Below are 23,930 nucleotides of genomic sequence, written 5' to 3' on the forward strand. Positions count from 1 at the left end.
ATGTGTGTGTGTGTTTATGTATATCAGTGCCTTCAGGTCCAGTCTCCATGGTCTGAAACCGTCTCTTGTCTCATCTTCTAAGGGCTCCAGCAGCGGCTCCCACACTCCCATCATCTCATTGTAATAGTGAACCTAAAGTTAAAACACAAGATAACCAATAACCTTCACAAACACACGAGTTCTGGTCATAACAAGCTGGAATATGTTTGAAATATTGTGGTAGGTCTATGTAAAGTATAAAAACATATATAAACATATCTTAAAGTATATGTGCATTCCTCACAAAAAACAACTGCAAAAGTCAAACTTTGTTCTAGGGCAATACAGTGAAAGTTTAATTTTGGAATTAGGATAAGCTTCTAGGATCAAGGTTACGAAATAAATGTAGTGCTTGTGTTACCTCCAGGTTGAGCTCGCTGTGCAAGTTAATGAGTGTAGCCCAGTTTGTGACATCTCCATGGAAGGAGGACTTGGCCAGAAGCATGGGCATGGTGCGGTGTCCTACTCCAGCCTCCAGAGTCAGACAGATCGATTTGATGGTCACCTGCAGGGATGGATAGGCAATGAAATGACACCACCTGTTCTTTTGCATCAAACTGGAATACCTTCTATTCTGTGTATAGAATAAAATACCACTGCAAAAGAAATCAAGGGTTTGTGATATAAAAGTGACCAGAGTTAGTAAATAAAACCTGCCAAAAAATCATAACTGACTACTGCATACAATCAGCCATAGAATATTATCAGTTGAGCCACAACGTAGCTAAATACCTGTAATGACTCTCCCTGTGGTATCAATGGGGCCAGTGACGCTGTGTCTTCATCCCCGTCCTCTTCTAGGAACCAAAGTTTGAGCTCCTTCCAGCCTCGTTTCTCCCACAAGTCCACAGGAACAGGACTATCCAGCTGCTCGGGGGTCTCCGCTGTGGGAGTCAGTGCCGACTGGATGGTGATCACTGTGTTGATGATGATTGGAGATACCTGGGCAGAGAGACATGCAACTGTTTTATACCAATTTCATAGTTCAAAAGATACATTTCATCTAATCATACAAATAGTGAACTTTCTTTGCCTCAACATTTGCTTTCACTTGATGCCACAATTTCCATCAACGGTAGCTGACACAAACCTATATGAGGTAAGATGATATGAGTTGCCAAGCCGTATTAATCATTAGAAAATATGCCACTCTGAACAGCTCTATGCTTCTCATAAAACAATACTGACCAGTGAGAAAACTACTGCATGACACTTGAGGGGAATCCTGATCATCATTTCTTGTATATGTAAGATGGTGTAACCAGACATACTGACTGACTTTCTGTCTCTTAATTAAATGGATGCATACAGTTGTCACATTAAGGATGGAATTACTTAAACTACAGTCAGTTCAAAATGTAAAAGAAGCTAACATTTGCTAACAACTATGTATTTATTATCGTCCACTTCTGGACGAAACAACTTAATCCTTGCAAAACAACCTTTTAATATTTGTATAATAATGTAAAGAAATGCCTTTCATTGATTTCATTGCTGGAATGTGTAATAATATTAATACAACAACTACCTTCAGTGTGAGAGCATTGATGGAGACCTCCATAGCCTGAGGAGAGGTTGGGGACTGAGTACTCTGGAAGAACACCTGACACGGCTGCAGCACTGTGGTCACATTGTTTCTCCTCTTCTCTGTCAAGAAGGGACACGCCACTACCTACAATAACAACCGTAATCAAAACAAACTTTTTTATATTGGTTATTGTTGCATACAAGATCTGCTTCTTCAGGGTCACTTTCCTACAATACAAACCTTGAGGTCTTTGATAACTGCAGTCATCTGTGATCCCTCTGCACCACTTTTCATCGCTAGCTCACACTGCGTCGTCATCACCAGGGCCGGGGCGTCAGCACGCGTCAGATCAGCCACAAACACAATCTCCGGGTTACGCACCAGAACGTTAATCTCCGTCTTTGACACCACGGCTGTAGCTGCAGCTGAAAGTGGCAGAGAGTATCAGAGGAAAATATCAGTTCAGGCCGTAAGACAACAAGGTACAAATGATGAAGATGAACTAAATTCTTCTTTAACTTTATTCACATTTATAACAGTTATAACGCACAGTACATGATCCATTATGTTACAATAGACACAAAAAAAGATCCACAGGAAAAACAAAGACATAACAAACAAAGACATGAACTCACTGGACTCTTTAGATGTGACAGAGGAGTTAATGTTCTTTTTATCTCCCGCTCCAGTACTGCTCTTGGGTTGTGGCACCTGAGCAAAGCCCTGCTGGGTGGCCTTGAGAAAGATATCTGCCACAGTGAGCAGGAACTCCATGCTGGCACACAGGTACACATCCTGCACCACTGTGTCCAAAGTGGTGCCCTCGCGGCCCTGACGGTAGTTCACCTCCACCATCATGTTCTGTTCTGCACCAGGACGCATTGCCATCATCCTGGAGAAGACGTAGGTTAAAGTGTGCATCTATATAAATGTGCAATAAAAATGTGCATGTGTCTGTGTGTGTCCCTGGTACCTCGGAGTAACCATCTTGATTCTTGGTCTCTTGTCATCTAGAAGGCAGGCAGCCAGTCGGACTGAGGCCTTCATGGAGCTGTCTGAGAACATATGGACGGAGGTGGAGATGGTTCCCAGAGTAAACTCTGCCAGCTTCAGCTGCTCATCATGTGAATCCAACAGCTGTATCTAGATAGTGACATATACACTGTGTTAGCTACACAAGCCTCATTTCACATGTTCACACATCACCTGTGCCTGGCTTACTGTGTGTATGTGTGTGTGTGTGTGTGTGTGTGTGCGTGTGTGTGTGTGTGCGCGCATTACCTCATTCCCATTAGGGCTATATAAGATCAGCGTCATTGAGTCAAACTTGAAGTCTAGTTTGAGTGTGCTCTTCAGCTTGCTGTTTTTCTGGGTCTCCACAACAGCAGCCGTCACTACTGTGTTACCTACAGAGTTATCACAGCATAAACCACAGGTTAAAAACATTTATTAGTTTTTGGTTACAATGGTTTAGAATATCTTCGTTTAAAGAAAACACGTTTTCAGATTGCACATGCTTTCTAGGAACCATGTAGATGCAGACAAAAACATACTCATCTGCCCATTATGTTTTTATGTCTTAATTAGAACCAGTATGCACACATGAATCCAAACAAGCAGACCAAAACTCCTTACTGCTGGCTGGTCCAGTGGTTCCAGAGCCCTGGGACTCTTTGTTAGATACAGAGTCAGAGGAGGGGTCCGTGGTGGGCGGACGAGCTGGAGGTGGAACGGCATCAGACTTCTCTGACAGGTTTTCACTCAGAGTCCTCAGGACCACTGTCATGTCATCCTGGCTGAGGATCAGCTGTTGGGAAGGGACACAGGATTTGACAATACTACACATGGGAAAACAGTTTTAGTTTCAGATATTCACCATAAGCCTTTACCTAATCTTGGGATCAAATATCAGAACAGACACAAAGGCACACAGAGAGACAAATGGAAGCACAAAAAGTAGTCTATCACTAATAAAAATCATAATATAGCCTAATCTGTAGGCCTGTTAATTAGGAATCCAATAGGAGTAATTTAACAAACTTCAAATGAAGACATGGAATTACATAAAATATGCAAATAAAAATACGTAGTTTATAAAAACCTCTTCATTCTTTCTTATACCATTATACAGCACTACTTACATTCATGGGCTTAAGATGAGCAGTGATCTCTATGTCAGGTATGCTGTGGTACCAGTTGGATGAAAGATTTCTCTGGATTTCCAAGTCTAGGCTGACCGGCTTTAACAGCTGGGTCTCTCCCTGAAAACCTTCATTTATGTATGTGGTTCTAGAAATAGCAACAACACACAAGTAATGAGAGAAGTTATCTAGAGAATACCGTATGCGATTATTGTAATTCTAAATCAATCACATTTTTATTGCTTTGCAATGGCTGGTCTCTGACCTGTACATCTTGAGGTCAGTCAGTCTCACAGTCATTATATCCACAACAGGCGGGATCTTAGCATCACTTTTAAAGGGCTGCTTGGCAAAACGGTTCTTGACAGACAGCAGACCAAGGTCAGCTACAATGACATTGGAGGAAGAGGAGGACTGGGGCAGGAAGATGACGGGTGCATTGAAGTGGACGTTCAGAGCGATCCGAGTGCTGCGCTCTGCCAGCTCCTTCACACCCGACGCTGCCTTTTCTGCAGCCTGGACTGTCACCTCAGCCAGGGCCTCTTTGGCCTCCTGGAAGTTATTGATGAATGCCTGGGAGGAAGAAAGAATGGAAAACAACAGAGTAGGAGAGAAATTAATAGGAGGTGGGGTTGGATGGATGGGACAAGACCAACTGTTAAATATGATTATAACATGATATGTGACTCGTACCAGTATGGAGGAGACAAACTTGTTGAGGAAGATGACCTGGATGCATCCCACAGTCAGTGTGACAGAGGTGTCAACTTTAGACATGTCCAGATAGGCGTCTCCTTCTGTTGCATCTGTATAGTTTACCATGTGGAAGGCAAACACTTCCTTATCTGCTATAGACACAGCCTAAGAAATCAATGACAGACAGAATTAAAATGAACAGAGTAATACGGTAAACAGATATCAGAATCATCAGTCAGCTACTATTCTTATCCAGAGCAACTTAGGCTTAGTGGTCAACATTTATGGATGCCAGGAACACAAGAAGAGACAAAATATAAATATAGACTGAAATAGATATAGATAAAGATAAAAGAGACAAGTTAAGAGGACATTAAGTGCATTGCTACGAGCTAGATTAGCATAGAGTCTTCACATTTTTGAAGAAGGCCATTTGCTGATTGTACCTTCTTGTAAAACGCATCTTTGTCGCAGTCTAGGATCACAATGCTCTTCAGGTTGGCCAGAATCTCCATCTCCTTCTTCCTCATCAGAACTTCAGAAACCAGACCTGGATGGTTGAGAAAGTGAGACAGTGAGAAAGCATTTCTTTGCATTTCCCACTTAATGACGTACTTGCCAAGTGCAATGTATGGAGGAACAAATCAGAAAGATTGCGTCATAAGACCACTGTAAATAAAGAACTTTAGGTGGCAACAACTTGTTGTGGGGGGCACCGGTAGGACACAGTGGATACGTAACACAATTATGATTGATGAAACAGTGACAACAGAAGCAATATCCAAAAAGATGCAATGAAGAGGGACTGAATTTAATATCCTCTGGGACATGGAGCAGGAGATGTCACAACACTCCCATACCTTCAATACTAATCTCAGAGATCCTGGCTTTCTGTCCTCGAATGAAAACCTTCAGACAGCGGAGATCAGCTCTGATATGCAGATTCACCACATCTGCAAACTTTGAACTCTTTGAGCCTGAGGGAAAAAAGTGACGATAAAGAAAAGATGAATAATTAAAGACATACAGAGAAGACAACCAGAAGAAGAATTAAAGAGTTTATTAGCAGCAGTTACTTTTTTTCTTGGTTATAGTAGTTTCCTCCTTCTTCTCTCCCTCCTTCTCTACCTCTGCCTCTTCCTCCTCAGGGATGGTGGGGAGCTCCTCCTGCCCTCCCTCCTTCTTAGTGGATGGAGGAAGGAGGTTGTTGAGGAAGTTCATGGCGTTGAGTAGAGCCTCTGTATGGAGGTGGACATCCAGGGATGAGAAGGTCACCTGATGGGGAATGCAATGTTAAAATGTTTTTGTTCTTATACTTACTTGTTATTATACTGTCAAGAACATAAAGATAAGTTTGGTTTTAAGTATGTAATTTCAACACAGCAGGGATAGAACAACATAGGAGCATCTACATTTTAATTACTAGTTGATTAACATTTCCCTCACCTTGATGAGCTGCTCTGTATTGTTGTGTTGAGACTTGAACTCAGGGCCAGTCTTATCAGCCTAGAAAAGACATAAAATCCTCAATGACAAAGCCATTTACCACCATTTAGAAAATAATCATTGAGGATACTGACAACATGTGGAACTACAGTAAACTAATGGATCTGAAAGAGGTCTGTTTTAATGTATAGTATCATACGTACTTTAATGTACTCAAGGGTGAGCAGGTCAACCTCTGTGTTGTCTAGAGTGGTGATCAGCTGAACCTGCATCTCTTCAGAATCTATACAAGCAGGAAACAAAGAAAACATGACAGATAAAAACTACAGCCAAGACCATGTTAGCCAACATTTCAGTTATGAATTATGTCTCCTGAACAGGCTTAAGTAAAAGTGAGGAGACACACAGTTCTGCAAGCATCTACTGACCCATGTATTCAGGGCACTTGAGGCAGATCTCTCGTAGGTAGGTGTTAGATGTCATGTCAAAGGTGCGTAGTTTCAGTTCAGTGCCCAGACCCTCTATGTCCAAGTGGAGCACTGTGATCTCCTGACCCCCAGACAGACGACACAACTGAACAGAAAACTAGATGAACCAAGAGGACATAGAGGAAGAGAATGTAGAGGGACACAGGAAAAATAGATTAGAATAATGGGAAAGACAATGAGAGAATTAAAAAGACTGTGTGTCACCTAGTTCAACAAGACTTCACTGTACCTCACTGATTTCAAATGTCATGATAAAGTCAGTCATGTTCTTCTGAGTGTCCTCCTTGATCAGACTTTTTCTTTTGTTTAAGTCTGCATAGCGCAGCGGCATGGGGTTATCTGAGAAGAAGGCTCGATCACTGATGGGAGAGCTGGGAGCATCGTAGAACAAATCTTCCTCTGACCCTGAGGGGTGACAAAAACACACACAATGACCCATCTGTTTTACTGTAGGTACACACACAGGAAGTGTTACAAGGTATTTAGCATGAGGGGTGCAGAGCGAGGAGGACATGGCTGTAGAATGTGCAGCGTGTCTTACCCAATGAGGTGATGCTGATGGTCTCACATGACTCGAACATGAGAGAGGAGCGCTGGTCAGCTAAGTTCAATGGTCTTCTGGGAGTGAGCTGTGGGGTGAACGACTTTGGCTGAGGAGGAAAGAACACCAAAACATAAGCCACACCAGTAAAAAACTCACTGAATTTATTAAAATATGACAGTGTTACTATGAAAGTACACTGTATTCATCAATTGACTAATCTCATTTTATTTCTCCATTCTCTAAGAACAGCAACAACAATTTATTTATTTACAGGTATGAGGACTGCAGGAAACTATAGAAGAAACCGCAGAAACAATTTACTTCTCTTCCTGGATTTTGCCCAAAACTGACTGTTATTCCCTCTAGGTAATTGATCTCATCCACACAAACGGTGGACAGGGACCACATTTTGGACCATCCTGCTGTTCTTACCTTTGAAGTGGAGGATGGAGCAGTGCCTTGTGCAGCAGGTCTGCTCTCAGGCAATGGGATGCTTTCTACTAGCTCCAGGACACTTCGAAATTTATCATCAGAAATACGAAGAGACAACAGAGGAAGCTCTCCAAACATCTTATACCTGGAACACATATGCAAACATGGAAACACAAAGACGCACACACACACAAACATATGACCTTTAATTTAAGTCTGCCCAGCATCTTTAATCCTTACGATATCAGAAACAAAATAACTGGATGTGTGGGAAAAAACTACAAACTTACTTTGCCATGCGGGAATCTTTGACGACCATCGCCCTGCTGAAAACAACTTTCAGATCCACTGGCTCTAGGATGTGGAGCGGTGACTGTTTCTGCTGACGGGCCTTTTTCCAGTCGCCATCTATCACACACAGAACATTTTTTATGTTTCTTTTTATTCCACACACACACACACACAAGCACATAAAGACACAAAGCTCTATCTTCTGATGACTGTATTATTTTCTTGGCTAAGACAAAGTACAGCCAACAGGGATGCAAAAGTTAACTCTTGCCTTAAAGGGATTTTCTCTGTATAAATTGTGTTATACTGTAAAACTGATCAACAATATAAAGATATAATATAAAGTTTGAGCTTCCTGACTTTCAAACAGTAGCTTGGATAAACCTTAAACTCATATGTGCCCTCTCAGTTTCTAATGAGTCCCAGTAAAGTAAGTAATCTTGAACATGTAACAGGTGCACGCTCTCGTGTATGTACCTGGTTTGCTATAAAGAAACTGCAGGTTGCTAAGCTGTACGTCAAAGCTGTCGTATGCTCTGGACATGATGTCTTCAATGTTGCTGGAGTACGCTGACAGCTGAGGCAGATGCTTCTTGCTTTGACTAGACATCTGCAAAGACAACAAAATAATGTGTCTTTACAAATAAAAAATGTTAAACGTTGTAACTCTAAGGCCTGCAAATTAAGCCTTCAGAAAACAACTCAAAAGCCTCATTCTCTTGTTTTGCACTGTCTGACCTTGAAATGCCCAAGATCCAACAGTAGGATGTTCTGAGTGCCATTGTAAAAGCCAGTCTGTGGGATGATGACGTAGGAGGCCATCAGGTTCACCTTCAGGTCGAGAACTTTCTGTGTTTCGATCACATACATTAGACCTGAAAAACAAAATGTCATTCACTTATCAATCGCAGAACTGTAAATAAGCTTTGTGCTTAAATACAGTAGACTTTCAATTCTTATTTATAAATCAAAGTTCAACATCAAACACTACGGTCACCATCATGTTTGTAATATGCAAGAAAATATTATCAGCAAAATACAAAATATAACATTTTCGATGAGGGTCCAGTGCACACTGACATTGTTAACCAGTGATGAAAAGTCTTTAAAATGTTCATCCCTAAATTGCATTATGGTATATTATCAATATCATAGAGCCTTGTTGAATCTACTCAAATGTGCCCAAACGAGCTACAGTGAATCATGCCATTGTCAACAGTCTCATGAAAATAAACAGGAACACCAAAATCCAACTGACTCAGTGGCTGAGACATGCAGGCTGTGTGTAAGCACATGGAAAAAGGAAAATGACCCAGTAAAAACAAGGACTGAGGAATGTAAACAACAACTACAACAACAAAGAGTTGAGACCAGGCTTGAAGTCAACCCCTGACATACAGCAGCTGCTGGTACATGTGACTGACCAGTGGCTGTGCGGTCTCTAAACTGCTCCAGTTTCATGAGGGTCACGTTGGTGAGTTCATCTAGCTGTAGGTCGTCAGGAGGCATGAAGAACACTGACATTCTGTTCACTGTTATCTACAAGGACACACAAACAAAGAATGCACTTAATATGTACACCTTACATGTTTTTTCATGTTCATACATACACACTCACAGACACCACTCACAGCATCATAGATGATTTCTAAGGGTTGTGATTCCACATGAAGACGCTGGTTAGCACTCTCATCCAGTGGGTTGGTCTCAAACAGGATGCAAAGCAGCGGGGTTCCTGCTCCTGTGGCTGCCTTCCTTGATGACAGCAGGGTTGGCGCAGGCCGGTTACTGGCCAAGCCTGTGACTTCGAACAAACTGAGCTGCGCTGTGAGTCTGAGAAAAAGAGGAATAAAGTAAATGTCAGCGCCACCCATGCTGGGATCCTGAGGAGGAGATATACTGTCAAGTATTGGGAGCGAAAGGGATGATTCTATGTTGTCCAGTATCCACCCTGCTGAATAAATAAAAGACCAGCTACAAGGTTTCTAAGTCATAATAGACTTTGCAGTCTGACATGAAACTCTTTAAAACATACAGGACTAATATCATTAAGCCATGGAGGACCCCCCAAAAAACAAAAAGTTAGGACAAACTTGATGGCTTGTGCTCCAGGTCTCTGTGTGAGTGTGGACTGCAGCTCTCCCACAGTCAGCCTGATGATCTCATTTTTGTCCTTGTTGTCTTTGATGGACACAGAAAGCCTCTCCATGTGGAAATTGACCTTCATGTCCTCAAACTATAAAGAAATGACAACGGAGTACAAAATCAAAGTATCTGACACAGTATTTGGATTTTCATGTTGGCAATATATAGTGGGGTGGAGAGTATACTATTGGTTGACGGGTGGATTTCGGGGAGGGAAGTGACTCACGTTCTTTGGCAGGTTGGGATTAGCAGCGGTGTCACTGTATCCAATGGCAGTGTAGAGTTTGGCTTTCTCAGCAGGGGTTAACAGCTCATCAAAACCTGAGACAGAGAGACAGGGCAAGAGGGAATAAATGGAATACAAAGAATATGAGGAGTAAGAAAAGCATGAACTAACACCACAAACTGTTACTACAAAAACACACTTTGCTTTGGTCCTGTTTGTCACATGTGCATATTATCTTTTGTTTACATGTCTTGCTGTTATTCTATATCATTGTGTCTATTTTCTACATCTTACCTCCAGACTTGACCTCTTTTATTTGTGCATCAGGTTCTCCTCCCCAATTCCACATCCAGCTGAGCCAACCCTGAGACTCCTCTTCCTCCATCTTCACCCCGGGACGGTAAATACACACGCCTGCCTTGCTCGCCTGGGGAAGTAAAAAAAACGTTAAAAGCTTAACCCTAACTTTTTTACAATTTTAGACGGATTCAAACATGTAAACTAATTGTATATAAATTATATAAAATGTTTCCTATATGTTGGCAGTCTACTTAAAGGCATTTTAATTAAACTGTTTTCTCTGCTCGGTTTGTCAAAGAAACACATTCTCATTATGTGACACCTGAAATTAATCCAAAACAACATATTACTTTGCTGGCCACCAGTATTTATTAGCAATATATTGTATGAGAAATTCTGTGTAAAATTTAGGTTTATGGCAAAGTGCTGCCTTGGAAAGCCAAGATTATGTAAGAATTTCTAAACTGCTGTGAATAAAAGGACTTTAGTAAAGTGAGACACAGCGCATACTGTATGACACTTCAGCCAACACCTCAACCACTAGATGCAGCTACTGATAACTGTTGCAACCGCTGTCTGTTTTGTGTGAGTCTTGTATCACTTTGGTCATGTGGGGTATGTTGGTGGAGACACACAGTACATTCCTTTAAAGGAAAACCATGTATAATTTCTGTGTGTATGGTTTCATAAATCCATTGGCATGAATGGTGTTAGCTTGTTTATTTCTAAATCTATGGAAAGTAGAATTCTGGAGATTTAAGGATTGAAAGGACAGGAAACAGTTGAGCATATCATTTGTTAGATACAATACTACAGTCATTACACTACATGCTGCAGATACAGTACAGAGTAAGTAGTAGTTGGTGCATACCTCCACCTCAGCCTGTTGTCTGGCCAACGTGATGTTAAAAATATCCAAGATCTTCTCAGGCTCCTGAGAATAGATACAAGACAAACTGATTAGAGCTTTTCCATGCAGCAATGCATCAATTACTAAATGTACATTATTAATCACATCAGGAAAAGATGATGCTTACAGAGCAGAGGAGAGACAGAGGAAAAGACCTTTAGATCTAATGTTGTATTTCTCGGAAATATATCATCAATCTCAAATGCACTTCAATCAACCCTTTCATAGGTTTGAACACTGGATAAGTGGCTATGTAATTATGGCTAGAGCAAAGAGTAAATGCATCACTGAAAAGGATATGGAGAAGGTAATGTCTCTGTAATTAACTACTTGCATATTATATTATGTTTATATTTCATATAGGCAATGAATTATTTAACCAGAAACACTGTTGTCTTCCTGCAACAACTCAAACCTCTTGTGAGACTTCAGAGCGAGACTTCTCCCTGAGAGAGACTTCTGTTTCTGGTTAAACAAAAAGGTTCTTATTCTTTAACAAAAAGGTCTATCTCTGTGGGGTCCTTTCCATAATGTTGTCAGACACTTAGAATAACAATCTGAGCCTGTCGGTGGCAAAAACAAGCACTTTTAGTGGACATACTTTTCACGGGTGCAATTGCCCATGAGAATTAGGTTTAAGGTGATCTACTGGACCAATACCAAAACCTTTGGTAACTATTACTCATTTAGACACCAATATTTGTGAAAAAAATAGGTTGTATGTGTAAAAATACTGGAATTTCCCATTAAATCTCTCCAAAACTTGGCGACATTGAAAGACAGATCTTAAGGATCTTGACAGATAAAAGAGGGAAACTAGACATCTCCCTGTTAAATTCAGCCCTGTCCCACCTCTAGTGCCTTGAGCAGCTCCTCGCTGGGTTTCTTGCTGGTGATTTTGGCCTTGTAGAGCTCTCTGTAGCGTTTTACCGTCTGCCGGTGACACCGAATGTGCTGCCATGACCACATGTGGAGACGAGGCTTCACATCCACCTCCAGGATGCCTGTGATCACATACTTCCACCTGCAAAGTGGGAACATACGTAAGTATACAGTCAACTTCAAAATCTGCAATATTGAGTATCAACACATGCAAGGGTGGTAAAATGTCACACAGCATCATCTGGCATTCAAAAATCTACGTCAAACTGTATTGTGTTTTCTGACCATATGCAGGCATTCTTGTGAACATGGACCACGGGTCTGTACTTCCTGTACGGCAGGTTTCGTGACATCATATCCACTGAGCCCAGCAGCTCCAAGATGCTAATGTACTGGAAAGAGAGGAAGTCAGCAATTACTCATTGGCACAGAGTACTGACAGAAGTGCATTTATCATCACTGAACTGTTTTCCCTTTTAAATTTTGAATTCATTTTCTTGTTTGTCTTCAACTTATCTCTGTTTCTCTCCTTCTCTCTCTCTCAGTTTTAACCAGGCTTTTACATAGACAGGTGTATACACAACACACACACCTACCTGGGGTCTGTTGAGTTCAATGGCCACCTCACTGAGATTGACCATTAGGTCCACTTTGGGAGAGGAGAAGTCCACATCCGACCTGGGATTCATCCGCAGTTTAGCATCCGCTGAGATAGGACGAAAAACTGTGGACCAGCAACAAAGAATAGATTATTTAGAATTGTCAACCTTGGCATAATGATGTTTTTATAAACTTTGAAGCTGTACATGGCTTTACATTTGTATGGGCAAAAAACTGTATTTTTGTGGGATATGAAAATTGTGAATATGTTTTTCTTTAGCACGGTTAGCTCTTTGAAAATCTGTGAGCTTGTGCCTACAATTGAAACTCAAAACAAAATCTGTTGAAATGTGTCGATGGTAGTGATTCAAGCTGTGTGATTCACACATATTTTCAGGCACTGCATTGTCAGTGCAAAACATCACATACCAAGTGCCAATTCACGTCGTTTTTCTATGCAAAATACTGACTCATGCATGTCAAGGAACATATGGCTTTAAGTGGGTTTCATTTGGTGTTCTAGAACAAAAGTGAGCATATTACATAACAAAAATATGAATGGTGGATGACAGTGAGACACTCACTGAAGTCATGGCTGAAAATAAGAGCGGTGTGGACTTCCATGCTGTTCTGCAGACATTGCTATAAAAACAGAGGAGACAAGGAGAGGAGTTTCATTAACATTTTACCTGTTTTCTTTACTCAATATTTTCTTAACCTCTTCACATATTTCATCTCTTTTTGTTACGGCTTTAACAACATGCGGAAGTAAACCATCATAATGCCACATTTATAAACATTCTACGCATTGGGCCTATTCTAGAAAGAGCCTTTGTGGATGAAATGAATGGTTAACAAAATCTGCATTGATCTCAGAAGCATTTGCAGAAGCCTTTTTCCAACATTCACTAAGAGAATTATTGCAAAGGCTTTAAAAGCATTTGAGAAAAAGGCCTTTCATATTGTGACTCTGTAACTTTAAAACTGTTCTGCTGTCCGAAAGAAAAAAAAGGAGAGAAGATTGTTCTGTGTGCCCACACTAATGAGGTTGTGTCTTCAGCCTCAATAAAGCAAATAAGACAGACAACGGCATGGCTAAACCCAGGCTGGTGGAGACAAAATGCAACACAGGGTGACTTACCAACGCCTCATCTGCGTTGTGATTGGAGAAGAGTACTGAGTTGACATTCCAGTATGCAAACAAGTTGTCGAGTTGAACCAACTGGGAAGAAGGAAAACACATAGAAATTAGGGTACTGCAGATGTTTACCATGAAGATGAAACAGAGCTGACAGTGTACAGTGATTTCTAAAGTTTGGATTAAAATTCGTTACAACTGCTGACCCATGTCCTAGAACCAAAGCAACTGATTCAAATTGGCAAAAAAGTTTTCAAAAAGTTAGTTTCAGTTTACTTGAACGGGACAAAGTAATCACATGCAATGTCAAAAAACACACGGGACACCATTTGATATTTCTGATAAAATATAAATGTATAGGATATAAAGCGCAGGCGTAGTTGACGGATTAAGTGGTTGAATTTCTTACCTTGAAGAAAAGCCTGGAATTCTCATCCAAAAGACTGGGATTCCAGTTCTCATCAGCTGTCTATATGGTCAAATAAGCAGTGAGGTAAGGGGGCCTTGGTGAGATTACTTTACATTTTTACATATATGTAATCATGTTAAAGTTTGATGTATTCATTAATGATTAAAAACACCTTAACTGCTGAATGTAATATAGGATATAATCTGACTGGAAGGACATTGCAACACATTACCTGAAGGCTGAGGTTTTTAAGTGACACTCCAAATGACAAAGGACAGTTTGGATTAGTGACCTGTGGAAAACACATGAGAGGAATAAGAGCTAAGCCTGTTTATAAGCACAACTTTGAGTTAATTTGAATTTGAGTTGTGCTATTACTACATAGGTAAATCAGCTTGAATACTCACATCATCTTCATAGCGTACGTGGATGTTAGAGATCTTAACCTGCAGGTTTTTGATGACCTGAGTGACAAGCTTCTCCACAAAGGTGTCTTGCTTTTCCAGATTAGGGTTCTCTGTCAAACACAAACACACACAAACAAATATGATGAATATGAAACCTCATCTGGCCTTGCAGCTTTCCTGAAGCTTTGTTTTAGGAACAAGGATTTAACCACTGGCTCCCTGATAACAAAGGACATTCCACATACCCCTACTATAATTTCCTTACAGATTATTTATATTAAATTATATTAATTATAATATTACTTACAAATATGTAAGTAATATATACAACATTTGATTATAATGGTTGGCCTTAGCTCTCATTACTGCTGTTGAAATATAATCTTATTATAAATCTTTCCATCATTGCTTTTAAAAACAACCATCTCACCATAAGTTGGCATCATCTTTTAATTTTGACTGTTTATCACTCTTCCTCACTTATTTTAAGGTTACCACAGAACATATGCAACACTTGGTTTTTCATTCCAACAAAAGCTCATAGCTGATAATAATTGTAAATGGTCATTAAGTGACAATGAATAAGAGTAAGAGTAATAATTAGACTCAATTACATATTTGTTTTTGATTAACGACACCATTCTTAATCAAGATTTGTCATGTAACATTCAAACCTTGCTTATTTTAAGATGTTATTAATCAGTGCATACAGTTTAGCCTAAAAGGACTATTGGACTTCAATAGTCTTACAATGCAGCGTGAGCACTGCACCTACAGGCTACTGCAATGCTGATGCTGAAATATCATTCAGTCCTACCGGACAGACTAATTTGAATTTCTTCTCTCCAAATTTGAATGCTTTGACGGAAGATATAGTCTTTATACTTGTATACTTATTGCAAATATCTATAGTTCTAGTGAAATTAGCTGTTCTGATAAAATAAAGACACAGCACTAGCGGACCTAAAGACTGTTAGCTGGTGGTGTATTCATAGTTCTCTTAGTATTCAGTGCAACAGGCTCACACAACACAGCTCAGCAGTGCTAAACCACAGAAACGTGTAAAAACTGGTGGCTACTCCAAAAACACAGGAACTTACAACCAGACAAACCACAAGCACATGGCTTCAAATCTCTGCTCCTGCTGCTTTGCAGTATCTACTTCACACCACCATGTTTTTTTCTGCTTTTTAGTCTCTGCTACGACTCTTCTGGCTACCCAACCCAACAGTGACACCTCTTGCTACTGCCCACTTTCTCTTACAGCTTGGCTAAGAATGTCTCTGACCTGTTCAAAACTTACTGAAAAGCAAAAACACCTGACTTTATGCAGTTACACAGAATATTTGCTAGACTCACACATTTTTACACACAAACACACACACACAGTCCCCTCAAAATCAAAGCTGAACCCTGACCTTGCTCAGCAGCTTTCAACTTTGTCTCCTCTATCCGCTGTAGCTCCCTCTGACGAGCCTCCTGTAGCTGCTTCTCCTCCTTTTCTGCATCATACTTTATACCTGGAAAGAATGGGGTCAATAAAATGATTATTTGTCTGCACATTGTCATTATAAACAATTAAATATACAGAAGGTAAGCTTGAGTTTCCTACTTTCATGAATAAGTAAGAGACATCCTTTGTCTGAGTACTGTGCTACACTGTGTTGTGTCTGCTATTCATTTGTTGGTTATTCATTAGACAGAACTTGATATTACTGATATTTCAAATTCTTTTGGATTTTTTCCCCGACTACAATACATGTAATTAAAATGCAAAGATGTTTTGATGTGGTTTTGTATTTTCAAAACATTTAACGTGTAAAATAAGCAGCCTAAACATCTTAACATTGATATGCAGCCGATTAATATCCTTCAAGAATTGTATGTGGCTACTGAAACGGTGGGTGTAAACTATATTGTCTATGATGAGTACTTAAGTCTCATAAATATTTATGTGTTTAGCTGGACATAGATGGTGATCTTACTTGCTGTGGGGACTATGAGCAGATAGACACCCTCCAGTGTCGCCTCTACTGATTGGGTATAGAGGTTCTTCCATGGAATCTTCAGCTCCAGCCGTCCTATTAACAGAAACACAAAGTGAGAAAATATTCTGTACCAAAGGAAAGGTGGCAGATGGGGACAGTAACTAATATCTCACCTATATGACCGGCTCTCACTTTAAAAGGAATGTCAAGTTGACTCTGCAACAAAAGAACAGTAAATCATTGTAACACACATCCATCATGAAGGCCAGAATGTAATGGCTACTTTTGCTTACAACTTACCAAGGCATTTTCCTTTATTTCAAGATTTGTAAGAACAGCATCCCCTGTGATGACAGGAATATTTGTTTATGGATTGTCACTATGTACCTTCTGATAAGCCAAATAGATTAGTGTTGTGTTACGAGGCTCATAAAAACACAGTCCAAAGTAAAGAGGTCTTTGGCCTTTGGCTATTGAAACCGAGGGAACGAAGTTATTCACACTGTGATTCAGTTAGTTGTTACACGTTGGTACTTGTTTAGCAGTGGCTCTGAAACATCTCTTCTAATCTTCTCATTTGCCCGGAAAGTGTACAGAGCAGTGAGGTTCAGACTTTCTGGTAGAACTAGTAAAAAGGACCCAGTATAAACACAGTTGCGAGTCATAACCTGGTTGTATGAAAGGGTGTGACCCCGAACTGCTCGCTTCTCTGAAACTCCCATAAATGCACTGAGCAAACAGCCTTGCAGTAACGTTAGCAAATGAGGTTTGTTAACACAACGTAATTCTAGCAGTCAGAAACAATGCTGACTGCTCTATCCATAAACTAGCATTTGGCTGCACTATCTTGCTCACACTAGACATTTACACTAGATTCGGAGACAGATAAACTGACACTGACGCTGAGGGAGCCTCTCACACACGACTGGAGGCTAACGTCTGTTAGCATGAGCTAGCTAGCTTGGCGAGCGAGCTAGTCCACTAAAATGACAAACACAAGTTCAGTTACCTCCCCATATGCCAAGCTTTAGCTGTGAGCTGTCAAGGTTGACAACGTAGTCCCCTAAAAATCGGTTGAGGACATCTACCACCAAGCTTTCGAAGACCATTTTAAGTTAGCGTTTCTTTCATCTATCTGTCACCATGTTTACATTCTGAGGACTCTCTTGCCTCAACGTCAGATTAGGACGTCCTGCGTTGGGCGGTGCTTTGACGTCATGCCGTACCTGTAACATGATTGGTTTCTTCAGGCACCCACTGATGCAACGCTGTGAAAAATGGGTACTGAAGGTAAGTAAATATTAAGACCCTCAAGCCCTTATGCGGGCTTTTAACTGATAACATAGTTGCTCTCTTTAATAATTAAATTGGCAACATAGATGTCCTCAAATTCAAAACCTTTATTTTTATGACTCAATGATAAAATCAAACAGAGCATTGACACAATTTACAAACACTATGAAAGCTGTTAAATTCAATGAAATGTTCTCTTTTTTCATCTTTCTATGTGACGACATTCTTCTTCTTAAGTTTCAAGTAAGTCATGTAAGTAAACTGTAGCCTATTTGTAAAACACTTTTCAAATCAGTAGGCCTACTTACTGTTAAACATGCTTTACAGAAGGGAGAAAAGAAATACAGGAAATAAAAAAAGGCTTATAGTGTATTAAACAGGGGCACAAAGTGTACAAAGCACAAATTAGAAAATTATGAGATCACTTTATCAAGAAAAAAGCCAAACAAACAAGTTTTACAATGTTTTTCTCTGTTTCTCTGTGTTCTCTGATGCATTGCAGGAGGCAGGGCCCAATAACAGCAGAGTTCAGGGCCAGTTAAGGCAAGAGCACAGCTGCCGTTATAGAAGTCGGGACATGACATTGTAAAAGCACAGATAACTAACTGTGAAAGAAGGATCTGAATTTTGCAATGCGCCTAAGCAGGACAGAACCAATAATTTCACATACATCCAAGCTCAAAATTAAGATTGAGATCTTTACAATTGTTTGCATTGGATTTAACATTTCTAGCAAGCAAGCCAATTAAGTTTGACAATTAAAACAATTATTACAAATGGTTACAAGGTACTGAAGAAAGCATGACTTCATGATAAACAGAATTACACTAATGAAAATCCATCTTTCATCATTGTAAACCTGCATCATTGAAGCAGAAGAGGCTGATATTGTAGAGTTGTTATGGTGAAGCGGTTCATTATTAATATAAGAATACTAATCAGCTTTAAGTACTAGCAGGTTGTACACCAATAATTTTATATATATATACAGTATATACACACATATACATAAAATCTGGTCTTGATTTAGATTCTTTATGTTCAAAAATTGTTGTTCATGAGATATTAGTAGTCAAAATGAAAATAGATTGTAAAAATTGAGTGCAACCAGTAGGAAAGATAATTATAATTTTAACTTAGCGGGTGACTGTAAATTCTGTAAATGTTATACACAATTAATCTGAATTATGCCCTGTGAAATAAGTTAATGTAATGCCATTTTATCATTTTACTTTTACTGAGTCATTCTTCTACCCGTTTTTAAGAAGGAGTAACTGAGACAGTGGTTTGCTGATGGCTCCAATCACTGTCCCTCTCCTCAGTGTTCCAGCTGCAGGTTTACCCACCACTTTTAACCTGAGCTGCAGCTCCAGCAGATCCTCTCTACTGAGTTCTGTAAAGAAGAAATCTTCATTAAACACAGGGCTGCTGCAGTTCCTGATGGTGGCGCTCTCCTGTTGCTGCAGCTTCCCAGGGGTCAGACACAGGCTCACTGCACTGTTCGGGGTTCGTCGGTCAGTATCATCCAATAGGCCTTCCACAGACACCACACGGACTCTCACAGTGGAAAGGGGTGAGAACGTGTTGGTGGAGAATGTGGTGTGCTCAGCGAAGAGCCGCACTTTACCACGGCCCTGCAAAGGGAGGACATGCTCACGCTGATGTCTCTCCTGGTGCTGCAGAAGATCCAGTGGGAAGAGGACAGGTGGAGCTAAGGTGAGTGAGCTTCCCCCTAAACTTGGAGGACTACTGGGAGAGGATGTTAAACTTAAACCCTTCTTCCACCTCCCTCTGTCCTCCCTGTTGTCAATTAACGAAGGACAAGATGTTGCTCCTTTAAGACAACCACTGCCTGATGACATGTACAGGGAGGATTTAGCACTATAAGGGGAACTGAGGGGAGAGGAGTCACTGGAAGAAGGTGTTTCAGATTCTGTGCTTCCTGTCTCTGACAGGGTCTTGCATAAAAGCAGAGGGAGAAACCCAGATACAGTTTTCTTGGGCACTTTTGTCGCCTTTGCCAGCCTGGGTGCTGCAGTAGGAATGCTTCTATCAAACATGTAAGTAGGGCGCTTCGAGTGGAACAAAGACTCTTTCCTTCGAGTGTTGGGGCTCTCATATATCCCAGCCAGGCCATACCCCTCTGCAGAGAATGGCAATGGTTTCTTTGTAGCCTTACAAGCTACTGATGCATCACCATTCTTCGTCTTCACATCCTTCGCCTTTACATGTGTAGTGTTTGAAGTAGTGCTGCTCTTGGGTATCTGGTTTTGACGGTGCATGTAAGATGCCGTTTTCTCAGATTCCAGCAGCAGGCTTGTCTTGCAAAGCCGCGGGGGCAGGCAAAACTCTGGGATCTTGTCTGGGGTGAGAATGTTGTTGTGCAGGTTTTTAGAGAGACTGGCCTTAGAAGAGAGAAATATATCCTCCTCACTCTTCCCTATGTAGCGGCTCAGCTCCAGAGGAATGCTCTCCATGCTCTCCCTGATCTTCCCGAGGACCCACATAGTTATTTTCTGATGATTTAACACGGTGTGAGTGTAAAGTCTTTGCACACAAAACTTTTTTCCCCCTGCAGCAAGGAAAAAAATATAATTTAGGTGGATCAAACAAACAAGGCATGAAACAGAAAACATTTTTCAGAATTAGAAAAAGAGGAAAGAGTTTATTTCAAAAGATGAAATGACAAATATTTTCTTCTCACCTGCTGAGGTCTTGATGTATCCCCCTCTGAAGAAAGATCTGTATGAGTGCGACGGATGTGCCAATGATTTTAAAGGTGAGTGCGAGGCTCTGCGTCACTGGTCTGCCACCCCCACCTGCGTCAGAAAACCGGCTGTACACGTACATACACACAACAAGGACACACATGGCAGGCTCAGTGTATCGAGTCACTCAGTGTTGGAGACTGGGTGGGTGGGTGGCAATCAGAATCAAGTGCATTGGTGTGCATTTAGTTATGCTACGAGGGTGTGACGTTAGCTTTTCAGTCTATTGTACTGTAAATAATGGAAGCCATAGTCACAAAGTATTAAATGTAATGCTCTAAATTCCGCTTTAACATACTGCATACAAATTTAAAATACAATTTCAATATATATGAATGATAACTTGGATTAATAATTGCATTTTGATGTCTTAGGTAAATTAAAGATAGATAGATGAGATATCTTGAGTTTTGATATTCATAATAGACCACTATTAGATGATGTATGACCCTGCACTCCCTGCACTATACTCAACCCAAGTAAGGACAACTTTATTTCTAAGGCTAAAACTGAACTGAACAATAGTAAAGTGTTCAATAGACTGAAATTCAGATTAAAACACAAAAGAAAACATTGACGTGCGTGTTGTTGTGGTCATGATGACATAAGTATAACCTGCTTTTGAGAGAGCTGACCTCTCGTTCAAAGGCGATTCAAAGACAGGAGCACCCCAGGCCTACAGAGAGCACCCACCACCTCAAAGACCCACTAACCTTTAAACAGCTGGCAGTCCAGACACACAACTGACCTGATGTGTACTAGGCAGCTCCGAGTCACTATGTACTCTTGAACTCTATTAACAGCTGTTTTAAAGCAGTGAAATAATGGTAATAATAGTCAAAATGTTAATGGATGCTGATAACAATTTTACACTTATTTTCAAATAATTAACCGAACATTTTGTGATTTTGGGAAAGATAACTTCACATCACAACTTTTTTTTTATAATTTCAGATATGACAGATGTTGTGGTCACTGTACTTTCTGCCATTAGTTTGACTAATAGATGGTGTTAGATAGTAGAAGTTACTATAACTAATTCATCCTGCTCAGTTATTCAATCTCAGACATTTCCAGGGTGCAAATGATCCAGTTTCTGCCTTTTTATTGGTACTGATGGATCATAGAATCCCACATATTAAAATCAAAGATTTTTACATTGAACAACGCACATTTATCTTGTTTCCTCAGCCTCTCTGCTGTGATATAACTTTCCTCTCCTTGGTCAATGGCCAAAGTTTGAATGGAATTGAATTATGTTGAATGTTCTAATAATAAGTTGCACATTCATTCTGTGGTTTCCATTCTGTCCAAGCTTTTGTCTAGATCATTTTCACTTTTTGGACTCTTCATGCCCCTCTGGACATACATCAGCTATTCCATAAGGCAGTGTCATTTCTATCTACGGATGCCTGTCATCCAAAGTTGTTGGTATGATTTTTCATGTTATCAAACACTGGCATCTTGTGCTCGTTATACAGATGAGGACAAGTCCTGGACTGGAAGAGCCTTTAAAAATGTGAGTTCAACCACAAGAGGGCGTACATTGATCAGATTTACTGTAGGCAGCCTCAAACCTCTGTTTGTCTTGGTTAAAACATCAGTGGGGTAGTTAATATTTTTGGATAGCATTATTAGCATTATAACTTCTATAAAAATTACAAAAAAAATAGAAATCCAAGGGTTAGCCACATTTGTTTAAAGTCCTCACAGACAAGCACACACTCAAAAACACATTCACACTCAGGACACCTGTCCCTTGCTTCATTAAAATGATCCTCTCTTATTGCTCTAATTAAACAGTAAGTAAGTGAGAAACGACATGCATGGCTGTGTGTGTGTGTGTGTGTGTGTGTGTGACAGAGAATGAATATGAAGATGATGAATACATTCAGGAGGGGTCAGGGGCCTCCGGAGCACCCTGGGGTCAGGAGGCTTTTTGTGGTAGTGAAGATTGACTTTATTACACCAATAAAAACCCGGAGTGCTCTCTGTAATGGAGAGATAAATGATTGGGAGTCAGAGGAGGACCTTGCCTTCAACTGCCATCACAGCTGCAATTAACGCTAACGAGAGAACAGTGCATTGTTGCCAAATGCTCTACTGCGTCGAGTGCATTAGTGTTGAAACCTTTTTGTTCTGGAGCTCTACATTTTTAAAATAATAAGTCACTATATTATTTATCGAATATACCCATTGTATTTTATTCAGCATAATTTGCATTGTGAAGACTTTTGTAGGACTCAGAACCTTATAACAGTGGTTTGTTCTTCACAATAATTTCTTGTATTGAAATGTATGTTTAAAAGCTATTTAAAAAACATTAATATACTGGTCAAATAGCAGCCGTCTTTTGTGCTACTCATACAAAGCTGTACTTCACAGTGGCTTACCCAGAACAAGTTTAAAGGCCTTGCACGAACACTTTGATGCATCATGAAAACATTAATTCAAACTTGTGACTGTTGCTTAATGCTGGCTGCTGCAGGGATGAACCAGCAGCTTTTGATTATCATCTGAGAGTTAAACCAATAAGGACCCACAGCAAAGCATTTGCGTACATTATAAGTGATGTATTACATCTCTCTCCCCACTGGAGGCTGTAACTTCATCCCACTAACCACCTGCCCAGAGCTAAAAGTGACCTTTTAGCCTTCCTTCATCACAAAGAAGGCACAATGGAAACTTCAACTCTGTTTTCATGGAAGTTGACTCTTTCAAACCTGCTCAGTAAGAGGAATTGCTCCTAAGTGTTCGTGGTGATTCAGTTCAGTGTAGTGAATGGGACAGGAAATACCTGATCAGTCAAACAAGTCAATTCTATGCAGTTAGTCTTTGTTTAAAGCATCTCTAGCTCCAATTTCAGAGGATAAATCAGTTTCATGGTTTGTGTGTATGTTGCTAAAATGTCAGTTTGCCATTTGAAACCTCCTAATGATTTATTCAAAAATCTTTTTGCAAGTTGATGGGTGAAACTTACACCCACACTGTGAAACCATATACCTACAGTAAGGAAAGCACAATAAAATAATCATGTATCGTGTACAATTAGCATAACATTAGCATACATTCTGTAGTGTAATGTCTCTCAAAGATATGGTTTATAATTAAAACAGATAACAGTACAATTTGGTGAGTTTTCAAATTAATTTTAAGAAATGAGTTTGATGAAAGCCTCCTCATATCCTCACAGAGTGACATATGTGGAATAAAAACTTGTGAGTTAGTAGCTAAAACAGACAAGAAACACACAACAAAA

General features: G+C 40.2%; 2 protein-coding genes across 2 annotated transcripts in view; both read right to left on the reverse strand.

The window, feature by feature from the left end:
- vps13a (vacuolar protein sorting 13 homolog A) overlaps window positions 1–17,719 on the reverse strand; it is a 36,320-nt gene extending 18,601 nt beyond the window's left edge. Inside the window, exons 1-43 of the mRNA XM_070904794.1 lie at window positions 17,620–17,719; window positions 16,911–16,954; window positions 16,784–16,826; window positions 16,608–16,703; window positions 16,041–16,142; window positions 14,623–14,732; window positions 14,448–14,507; window positions 14,216–14,275; window positions 13,810–13,890; window positions 13,253–13,310; window positions 12,665–12,792; window positions 12,354–12,460; window positions 12,039–12,210; window positions 11,148–11,210; window positions 10,271–10,403; window positions 9,977–10,071; window positions 9,699–9,841; window positions 9,237–9,438; window positions 9,030–9,144; window positions 8,344–8,480; window positions 8,083–8,215; window positions 7,605–7,722; window positions 7,315–7,459; window positions 6,880–6,988; window positions 6,568–6,743; window positions 6,279–6,435; window positions 6,054–6,133; window positions 5,851–5,910; window positions 5,481–5,679; window positions 5,265–5,381; window positions 4,851–4,954; window positions 4,402–4,569; window positions 3,974–4,281; window positions 3,709–3,856; window positions 3,203–3,374; window positions 2,849–2,973; window positions 2,541–2,710; window positions 2,203–2,459; window positions 1,804–1,986; window positions 1,568–1,707; window positions 772–981; window positions 401–544; window positions 31–132 (exon numbers count right to left, since the gene is read on the reverse strand). Coding sequence (XP_070760895.1) covers window positions 31–132; window positions 401–544; window positions 772–981; window positions 1,568–1,707; window positions 1,804–1,986; window positions 2,203–2,459; window positions 2,541–2,710; window positions 2,849–2,973; window positions 3,203–3,374; window positions 3,709–3,856; window positions 3,974–4,281; window positions 4,402–4,569; window positions 4,851–4,954; window positions 5,265–5,381; window positions 5,481–5,679; window positions 5,851–5,910; window positions 6,054–6,133; window positions 6,279–6,435; window positions 6,568–6,743; window positions 6,880–6,988; window positions 7,315–7,459; window positions 7,605–7,722; window positions 8,083–8,215; window positions 8,344–8,480; window positions 9,030–9,144; window positions 9,237–9,438; window positions 9,699–9,841; window positions 9,977–10,071; window positions 10,271–10,403; window positions 11,148–11,210; window positions 12,039–12,210; window positions 12,354–12,460; window positions 12,665–12,792; window positions 13,253–13,310; window positions 13,810–13,890; window positions 14,216–14,275; window positions 14,448–14,507; window positions 14,623–14,732; window positions 16,041–16,142; window positions 16,608–16,703; window positions 16,784–16,826; window positions 16,911–16,954; window positions 17,620–17,719 — 5,574 coding nt within the window. The remainder of the gene's footprint in view (window positions 1–30; window positions 133–400; window positions 545–771; window positions 982–1,567; window positions 1,708–1,803; window positions 1,987–2,202; window positions 2,460–2,540; window positions 2,711–2,848; window positions 2,974–3,202; window positions 3,375–3,708; window positions 3,857–3,973; window positions 4,282–4,401; window positions 4,570–4,850; window positions 4,955–5,264; window positions 5,382–5,480; window positions 5,680–5,850; window positions 5,911–6,053; window positions 6,134–6,278; window positions 6,436–6,567; window positions 6,744–6,879; window positions 6,989–7,314; window positions 7,460–7,604; window positions 7,723–8,082; window positions 8,216–8,343; window positions 8,481–9,029; window positions 9,145–9,236; window positions 9,439–9,698; window positions 9,842–9,976; window positions 10,072–10,270; window positions 10,404–11,147; window positions 11,211–12,038; window positions 12,211–12,353; window positions 12,461–12,664; window positions 12,793–13,252; window positions 13,311–13,809; window positions 13,891–14,215; window positions 14,276–14,447; window positions 14,508–14,622; window positions 14,733–16,040; window positions 16,143–16,607; window positions 16,704–16,783; window positions 16,827–16,910; window positions 16,955–17,619) is intronic.
- Window positions 17,720–19,153: 1,434 nt separating this feature from the next.
- On the reverse strand, window positions 19,154–20,410 carry LOC139284785 (C2 calcium-dependent domain-containing protein 4C). Its single transcript, XM_070905174.1, has one exon. It carries the CDS (start codon window positions 20,408–20,410, stop codon window positions 19,154–19,156), a length of 1,257 nt encoding a protein of 418 aa, XP_070761275.1.
- Between the last annotated feature and the right edge of the window lie 3,520 nt (window positions 20,411–23,930).

Source organism: Enoplosus armatus, chromosome 4, assembly GCF_043641665.1.
Source record: "Enoplosus armatus isolate fEnoArm2 chromosome 4, fEnoArm2.hap1, whole genome shotgun sequence".
NCBI lineage: Eukaryota > Metazoa > Chordata > Actinopteri > Centrarchiformes > Enoplosidae > Enoplosus > Enoplosus armatus.

Bases quoted from the DNA above. Each gene is read 5' to 3' on its own strand.
- LOC139284785 (XM_070905174.1), bottom strand. From the start codon at position 20,410: ATGTGGGTCCTCGGGAAGATCAGGGAGAGCATGGAGAGCATTCCTCTG.